Below are 9,166 nucleotides of genomic sequence, written 5' to 3'. Positions count from 1 at the left end.
TGAAGTCCTCAAATCATGGTTTAAAGACTTCAAGGAGCAGAGAATCCTCCAGCAAGTGACCCGTGCCCCATGCTACAGAGGAAGGCGAAAAACCTCCAGGGCCTCTTCCAGTCTGCCCTGGAGGAAAATTCCTTCCCGACCCCAGCATGGCGATCACTTGAACCCTGAGCATGTGGGCAAGATTCACCAGCCAGATACCCAGGAAAGAATTCTCTGTAGTAACTCAGATCCCACCCCATCTAACATCCCATCACAGGCCATTGGGCCTATTTACCATCTTCTGCTGTTATGCCTGAGCCTGGCTGGCCACCGCTGTACCAGGAACTAGGGGACAGCCAGGGCTCGAGGCTGCCAGGGACTCCATCCAGCTAAAGGTAGGGTTGCTGGCCTTCCAGAGAGGGAACCAGGGCTTCACACCAAGCTCCAGCCTTACTGCCCAGACACAGCCCAGACTCCAGGGTGTGGGCTTTGAGTTGTTGCTTTGGGATTGCTTGGGTTCTCATTTAACAACCTTGGTTCCTTTGCCTGTTCCTTTCCCCTTCTTTACATTTACCCCTCTCCATTCCAGGTATGAAGTATTGTGTCTTTGATTTAGTGCACCCGTGAATGGGAATAGCCTACAGGCCACAGAGGTTGTTATTGGTTTCAACACCAGTCCATTAGAAACACAGGGCCATTGGTCCTAAGTGGGGGTGTCACCAAGTCCCCAAGGAGAGAAGAATTGGGGGCTCCCATCACTGCTGAAGACTGGGGTGCCCCAGAAGAGGGGCTATGTAAGAATAAAGCACAGGCCTGCCTTTCAGTGTGTCTGTGTCTGGGAATTCCTCAGGATTCAGATCCTTGATAACATATTTGCACCCACAAAATAATTACTGGGTATGCAGTGTGTGCAATTTTGAATGAGTCACAATAAGCTAGCTGTAAGTACCTCCTTGCCATGGAGCGTGGTGGCAAAATTAGTTAAAAGGCCGTTGTTGTGGGCAAGGGGCCTTGTGAGCTGCTCATCCTGCCCCTAGAGCTCAGTGCTGGGAAGCTTTCCTAAACTCAGCCTTCTTTGGACAATAATCCATGTTCTGTATTGACTTCTATTCTAGATACGTTCCACTTCCCTTTGCACCAGATAAAGTCATTTCTAGAGATCGTCAAAAAAAAAAAAAAGAGAAAAAAAAAAAGGTTGCGACCCTCTCTGAAAATTTCCATGCCATTTTCATTGCACAGCTTTCAGAAAGGACATGATTTTTCATCTATTAAAATTTTGTTTACGTTTTTTATTTCCCCCTCCAAATTTTGCCTTTGAAGAAAAGGGGGGGAAAGAGAGGAAGAAGAAAGAACAATACATGAAAACAACCCAGCAAACCTCCAGAAAATCTGAAAACAACAACAACAACAACAAAATCCAAAATAACCAAAACCCCCAAAAGGGCTTCTTGGTTTGGTTTTCTGATTTCATTGAAGAATCAGAAAATCATGGGAAAAGGCCCATTTTTCATTAGAAACCTGTTGAGCAGTTGTAGTTATTTCAAAAGCTGGCCCTCCATGGATTTGTGTTAGCTAGAAGTGTCCATGTAGAAATAAATCGAAGATCGGTTCCGCAAACACCGTTGGTTCTCAACGTTTGCGTGCGTAGGGTGGGTGTGGAGGAAAAGGACTGTGTGACAGTACAGGATCAGGCTCATCAATGGCAGGTTTTTTGCCCTTGGGGGTAGGAACCCCCCAGATTTTCATATAGAGACAGAGCATTTACTCTAGTCTGGGGAAACATGTATACACCAATATGACCATGTTATGGGTTTACTATCTGCTGATGCCTGAGGTATTGGGTGAAAACAAAACCAACTCAAATACAAATTCTTGACAAGCTGATCTCCCAGTGACTCATTCTTTACCCATTATCATAATGCTGAATTGGTCCTCAGCAGACTGTATAATCAAACAATGCCTAACACAATAAAGTGCTTAATTATAAAACTGCATGCAAATAAAATCATCGTTTTACAGTTGTTGTTGTGGAATTCCTTTGGGTAACAGACTTGCTATAAACTGGATCTACATTAGACTATGTTCAGGACAGACTGGGACACAGTCCTGCCCCGATTGAAGTTCATGGCAAGGTTCCAATAGGAACATGGCCTAGGTATAGATTTGGGTAGCTGAACGCACTTGCCTTGGGGAATAGCTGGGGCATGGGCTTGACAAGGCCATTGGGTAATAACCTGGGTAAAGACTGGAGAAACGGAGGGACAGGCTGCCCATGTGTAAAACAGGCAGAGAATGGAGGGCTGGGTTTCCTGAATTGGATTCAGTTGATACGAGGCTAGATGACCTGATTACCCATGATCCTCTTGGGAACAGCAGGTTCAGCATGCATTCCTGGATCTGCTTGGCCTTCACCCACCCAGGTCTGTCGTGATCTCTTCTGGACGTGTGTTTTTAGTGTCATGCACAACAGTCTAAGCCCTGCAGAGGATTATGATATGTGACCAAATGCACCCTTGTATTCACACCCTCCACGTTATTGTGATAATCTTTGTACAAAATATGAGTTGTGAGGTGTTGTTTGAAAGCTGGTAACCCACTGGTCAATGATACTCATGATGAAATGTGTGTAGCAACAGTACATGTTACGAAATAAACAGAAGCTGAAATTAGGTCGAAATGTGTTTACAAGACAAGTTTGGATAACCCATTTTCTCAAAGACAAAGGACAAGCTGACACCCCTGACCAGGGCAATAAGCTACCAAGTAGCCATTCCTTGGCAAGGAAGGGGGCAGCAACAAACAGTCTTGCATTGTAGCAAACGCCATCATGGATCCTCTTTCACCACAAGATTCCTTGAGTGCATCTTCACAGGAGGGGTAATCCTTGGAAAAACGAGTTTCAAAGCAGGACAGGACAATAAAAGTGATGGGCAAAAACACTGGTTTGGACAATATCCCATTTCGCTGTGAACATTCAATGGACTTAGGATATGGATAAAAGCAAGCAAAACCTGCAGGGGCAGCTTGTTGCAACTGCCAGCAACTGGACACATCAGATCGTGACCCTGTCAAAGGAGGAGAGGCAGTGTTTTGGGGGTGTCTCGGATGTTGGACCAGACTGCTGTGATCAGGACTCGGTGTTGCTGTAGATTTTGTATTGTTTTGTATTGTAACTGTATGGGTGTTATGTTGCATATGGAGATAACGTATAAGTAATGTAGTAAGCCCTCCAAACCCTACAGTGTACTAGACAACCCGGACCCAACCTTCTCGGGCCCGCTATAATGGGAAGTCTGGAACACTAATTGGAATAGGTGTGGTATGCCTGTACGAGAGAAGGTGCAGGGCACTATACTACCCAAGGGGCAGTGGGACAAATGGAATAGCGACACCTTCCCCCTTGATGCCTGGCTCTATCAGGAAATGTGTCGCCATATGTCCTATGCTTTTCCAGGGATACCTGGGCAGGAGGATCCCAAAAGAAAAAGAAAAAGAAAAAAAAGGGGTGGAGTGTCAGGATATAGATATTTAGGCCTGTCTGGAAAGGCCAAGACTCTAAGAATTTAGGTGTATTCTTATCACTTGGCCAGTTAGAGGTATAAAAGAAATAATAAAAATCACTGTCTGCCGGTGTAAGGTCCTTCTCTTACTGTGACAGTCTGAGGCCCTGTTCTTAGGCTAAGGCCTTTGGCTAAGGAATAGAGGCAGCCATAAGATGGGAAGCGACCGGTCACATCCTCACATTCATAGAATCATAGAATCATAGAATATCAGGGTTGGAAGGGACCTCAGGAGGTCATCTAGTCCAACCCCCTGCTCAAAGCAGGACCAATCCCCAATTAAATCATCCCAGCCAGGGCTTTGTCAAGCCTGATCTTAAAAACTTCTGAGGAAGGAGATTCTACCACCTCCCTAGATAACGCATTCCAGTGTTTCACCACCCTCCTAGTGAAAAGGTTTTTCCTAATATACAATCTAAACCTCCCCCACTGCAACTTGAGACCATTACTCCTTGTCCTGTCCTCTTCTACCACTGAGAATAGTCTAGAACCATCCTCTCTGGAACCACCTCTCAGGTAGTTGAAAGCAGCTCTCAAATCCCCCCTCATTCTTCTCTTCTGCAGACTAAACAATCCCAGTTCCCTCAGCCTCTCCTCATAAGTCATGTGTTCCAGACCCCTAATCATTTTTGTTGCCCTTCGCTGGACTCTCTCCAATTTATCCACATCCTTCTTGTAGTGTGGGGCCCAAAACTGGACACAGTACTCCAGATGAGGCCTCACCAATGTCGAATAGAGGGGGACGATCACGTCCCCCGATCTGCTCGCTATGCCCCTACTTATACATCCCAAAATGCCATTGGCCTTCTTGGCAACAAGGGCACACTGCTGACTCATATCCAGCTTCTCGTCCACTGTCACCCCTAGGTCCTTTTCTGCAGAACTGCTGCCTAGCCATTCGGTCCCTAGTCTGTAGCTGTGCATTGGGTTCTTCCGTCCTAAGTGCAGGACCCTGCACTTATCCTTATTGAACCTCATCAGATTTCTTTTGGCCCAATCCTCCAATTTGTCTAGGTCCCTCTGTATCCTATCCCTGCCCTCCAGCGTAGCTACCACTCCTCCCAGTTTAGTATCATCCGCAAATTTGCTGAGAGTGCAATCCACACCATCCTCCAGATCATTTATGAAGATATTGAATTCCAACCTAGTCACATTGAAAGAAGGTGCTATTGGGTTGTTAGGATACAATCCTGTCCTGATAATGCCTATCACCTCCAGAGAAAGGGAAGTGCCTAGAAGATGTAAAAGGAAACTTAGTTTGATAGCATCCTGTCTGGCAAGAACTCACTTATCAAAAGCTGGGATGTGAAATCCTCACTTCTGTATTGTTTTGTCATTATAGTCCCCATTTCCCTATTGTTTGTCTGTATAATCTCTGTCTGGTTCTGTGATTGTTCCTGTCTGCTGTATAATTAATTTCGCTAGGTAAAAACTAATTAACGTGGTGGGATATAATTGGTTACATAATCATGTTACAATATGTTAGGATTGGTTAGTTAAATTTCAGGAAAATGATTGGTTAAGGTTTGGTAAGCAGAACTCAAGTTTTACTATATAGTCTGCAGTCAGTCAGGAAGTGGGTGTGGGTGTGTGGGGTGGGGGAAATGGGAACAGGGAATGGGGGTGGGGAAATCGGAATCATGTTTGGCTGAGGGCAGGAATGGGAACAGGGACACAGGTGTAAGGCTCTGTGGTGTCAGAGCTGGGAAGGGGGACACAAAGGAAGGAAACGGGAATCGTGCTTGCTGGAAGTTCACCCCAATAAACATCGAATTGTTTGCACCTTTGGACTTCGGGTATTGTTGCTCTCTGTTCATGCGAGAAGGACCAGGGAAGTAAGTGTATGAAGGAATAAGCCCCCTAACACACCCCAAGGTATCTCTCCCTTCCACGTCTCTCTCTTTCATCTCAAAAGACAAAAGAAACACCCTTTGATGTTGGGAGCAGATCCTGGCTTGAAATTAGGTCAGCCCTGGTGCTGGGAGCATGTGGCGAGAATTTGATCTTGAACCAAGTTTGTTAAGTTTTAGTTCCTAGAAACGGTTTGATCTTTATTTCTCTTGTAACCATTCCTGACTTTAAGGCCTTATACTTCTAGTGGCGTAAAACCGATCTCTTTGTAGTTAAATAAACTTGCTTTATTCTTTAATCAAAAGTAACCCAGTGTTGTGTTTAAACTGAATTGCGTGGCTAACTCCATGTAAAGCAGCCAGCTGTTGGATATTGAGCCCTTAGAGGGGCAGCGGGCGTTAAATATCTGAACTGTCCAGGAGAGGACAGGACAGCACAGAATACACTTTCCTTTGGGAAACCCATGCCAGGGGGACGTGCCTGCAGGAGTCTGTCTTTGCACCATGCACCGCAGCTTGGTTGCAAAAAGAGCAGTCACACCTTATAGCACACCTGGTCTAGGCTCGGTCTGCATGGAGGGAACATACCTGGGCAGCTTCACCATCCAGCCAGGTCCCCATTGGGTGGTTCCGCTAAGGATGCTTATCCAGCATGGGGCTTGTCCAGTGGACTCTCAGCCTTGCACTGTCTTCTCCCTGTTCTCTGGGGTAATGGTGTGCAGCAGGGAAGACAGAAATTGGTCGAGGGGTTGCTCTCACCCTGCCATGTCCATCTGGCCCGGTGACAGCTGTGTTTGGACCTCTCTTGGCAGCCTGTCCTTGGTGATTCTTGTTTTCCTGGTTCGCCAAATGTCTCGCATGTGACAGCGCTGCTTTTTGTTAGCATTCGTCATTGGTCTTTCCAATATGTGGTACATGCTCCGAGATCAAGTCTGATTTGTGTCAGATTTGAATAAATACAAGCAGTTGCCCTGAGATTGCTTTGGAGGGGCACTGGAGGGAAACACAAGCCAGACTTAGGATCAAATTCTCAACAGCCCTAATGTGGCTCAGGAGCCCAAGTGCCATTGACTTTCAGTGAGACTTAGGCTCCTCTGGGACAGATTTTTGAAGGGTTTAGGCACCTAAAGATGCAGGTAGGTCCCCAGTGGGATTTTCAGAAGCATCCAGGGGCCTTTGCATCTTTAGGCACCTAACAAGCATTAAAAATCTGGCCCAGTGTCCCTCAATCACTTTTGAAAATTTTACCCATCAGTCCCAACAGGACTTGGTCACTTGTGGCACGTCTCCAAAGCCAGCGGCAGCGAACCTCTGAGCTCGGGTTGACACATGTCGGCTGGTGCGGCTCGTGCTGCCCTGTTATGAACAGCTGCGTGGCCAGTGGTGCTAAGGTGTGGCTCGGGCTGGAGCTCAGGGTCTGAAGCACAGCTCCCCTCGCTAGGCTTCAAGGCCCTCGTGCCAGCCCTCACGCAACATCTACACAGATATTTTTAGCACGGAAACGCAAGCCCCCCGAGCCCCAGTCTGTAGCCGTGGGCTGGCAGGCTCACTGCTGCAGGCTGCGGGGACGTACCCTTAAGTGGCACTTTTGAAAATGCTCCCCTGCAAGGCACCAGGGGCCAAATCCTGACAAGTCAGAATGGTCACACAGCTTTGATTTTTCAAATAACGGTGAAATTTTTTCCCCAAATTTTGGAAACCAGTAAAAATTTTGACAAAGAAATCATGGTATTTTTCAACCAGCTAGAGAGCTGGCTGAAGTTTCAAAAGAACATTTTCAAAAGACCCTCATGAAACTTTCCAAAAACATTGTTGACATTAAAAATAACCCATCAACAGTTAAACAAATGGCACTGACATAATTTCCAAAAAATGTCATTGACATTTTAAAACAACACCTTGGAATAGGAAACCCTGGGAGAAGAAGGTCCAATCAAACATTAAAAAATGTTTGCAAAAATGTGGACTGAGTTTTCAGATAGCTCTGCTGAGACGCCAGATGGGGATAGTAATAGCTCAGAACCCCTCAGGATTAGTCCCATTGGCTTCAATGGGCGTCGGGCTGCTCAGCACCTCTTGGCAGCTGGCCCTGTACTGTCAGCAGGTGGATACCGGTAGGCAAGCCATTCATTGGGTTTTAAGCCAGACAGACCTGGTTCTGTATGCTTTGTCCCCTGTCCGGTGCTGATCTCAAACCAGCCATGGTTATCTCTGGTATCATGCATGGAGGATGCTGTTTCGCGGAGTGTGTTGCTCCCCCCTGCCGGTGTGAGCTCACATGCATTGTGCGCCATGACCTCACATGCACTGTGCATGCGATATCATGCTGCTGGGGGCGGGGACACACAGGCAAAGGCGGGGACAACGGAGGGGAGGTCCTGGATTCTGGGGCTGCGTCAGTGGCCACCCTACATACTGGCTTCTGCTAAGGTCTTTCTTTGGCCAAAGAGCTTAAAGACCCGTTTCCGGATCTGCTTGGACTTCATGCCGTAGATGACTGGGTTTAGCATGGGGGGAACAACGAGGTACAGGTCAGCCATCAAGACCTGTGTGTGAGGAGCAAGGCTGAGGTCCAAAATATGCAGGTACATAGAAAGGAGCCCTCCCAAGTAGAAGAGCAGGATGACACAGACATGGGAGCAGCAGGTGCTGAAGGCCTTGAGACGCGCTTCCTGAGTCGAGAGCCGTAGGATGGAGTGGAGGATTATGCCGTAAGAGCAGGTGATGAAGATGAAGTCTATCCCCACTAGGGCTGTGCCCATAGTGATGCTGTACAGGTGGCTGATTGCCGTGTCTGTGTGGGCCAGCACCATCATGGCCATGTGTTCGCAATAGGAATGAGGGATGACATTCGTTTTACAGTAGGGCAGACTGCTTAGAAGGCAGGTTATGGGTGTCACAATCCCCACTCCTCTAGCAAGGGACAGAAGCCCAATCTGGGCAATCTTTGAGCTGGTTAAGATAGTCTTGTATCTCAAGGGGTTGCAGATGGCCACGTATCGGTCTAAAGACATGGCCAAGAGCACCCCCGACTCCACTATAGTGAAGGTGTGGATGAAGAACATCTGGAGGAAGCAGGCCCTGAAGCTGATCTCTCTGGAATCCAGCCAGAAGATGCTTAGCATTTTGGGGACAATGGCAGTTGAGAGGACCAAATCAATGACTGCCAGCATGGAGAGGAAATAGTACATGGGCTCATGGAGGGTCTCCTCCCGCTTTACAACGAAGAGAACAGTACCATTTCCTAGCAGAGCAATCAGATACATGAGGCAGAAGGGGATGGAGATCCAGACATGCTCAGATTCCAGGCTGGGGATGCCGGTCAGCAGGAACGTAGAGGGGTTAGGGCAGGTCTGATTGAAGGTTGACATGACCTACTGCAGTCGTGGATCAATTGATTTGCAGAAGGTCTTTCCCTGCAATACAATAATTGAAGGGCTGGGATTTTTTCTGGATGCTGGACATTTTTCAAACCCAGCACAAGCTTATTTGGTTTATTCAGGCCAAAGCGTTCAAAGCTCGGTGTCTTAAATTACGCTCCTAAATTGGCAGCATGGTCTGGAGGGGCAAAGTGGTCTAGTGGGGAGGGCACTGGACTGCAAGTCAGGAGACTTGAGTGCTGTCCTGGGCTCTGCCACTGAGCTGCTGGGTCACCTTGGGCCAGTCACTTGCCCGCTCTGTGCCTCAGTTTTCCCTTCCTTTGTCTTGTCTTTTTCCTTTGTAAGCTCTTCCGGGAAAGGGTTCTCTAGCATGCACATGTGTATGTACAGCTCCTAG

The 9,166-nt window shown here is 47.4% G+C and overlaps 1 protein-coding gene across 1 annotated transcript; it reads right to left on the bottom strand.

Moving 5' to 3' along the window:
* Window positions 1-7,797: 7,797 nt before the first annotated feature.
* Window positions 7,798-8,760, bottom strand: LOC144259699 (olfactory receptor 52K2-like). The gene has a single exon (XM_077808005.1). It carries the CDS (start codon window positions 8,758-8,760, stop codon window positions 7,798-7,800), a length of 963 nt encoding a protein of 320 aa, XP_077664131.1.
* Between the last annotated feature and the right edge of the window lie 406 nt (window positions 8,761-9,166).

The sequence above is a fragment of the Eretmochelys imbricata genome, chromosome 1, assembly GCF_965152235.1.
Source record: "Eretmochelys imbricata isolate rEreImb1 chromosome 1, rEreImb1.hap1, whole genome shotgun sequence".
Lineage (NCBI taxonomy): Eukaryota > Metazoa > Chordata > Testudines > Cheloniidae > Eretmochelys > Eretmochelys imbricata.
The sequence above is the reverse complement of the archived record's forward strand: the minus strand, read 5'-3'. Positions and strand labels throughout refer to the sequence as shown.

Bases quoted from the DNA above. Each gene is read 5' to 3' on its own strand.
- LOC144259699 (XM_077808005.1), bottom strand. From the start codon at position 8,760: ATGTCAACCTTCAATCAGACCTGCCCTAACCCCTCTACGTTCCTGCTG.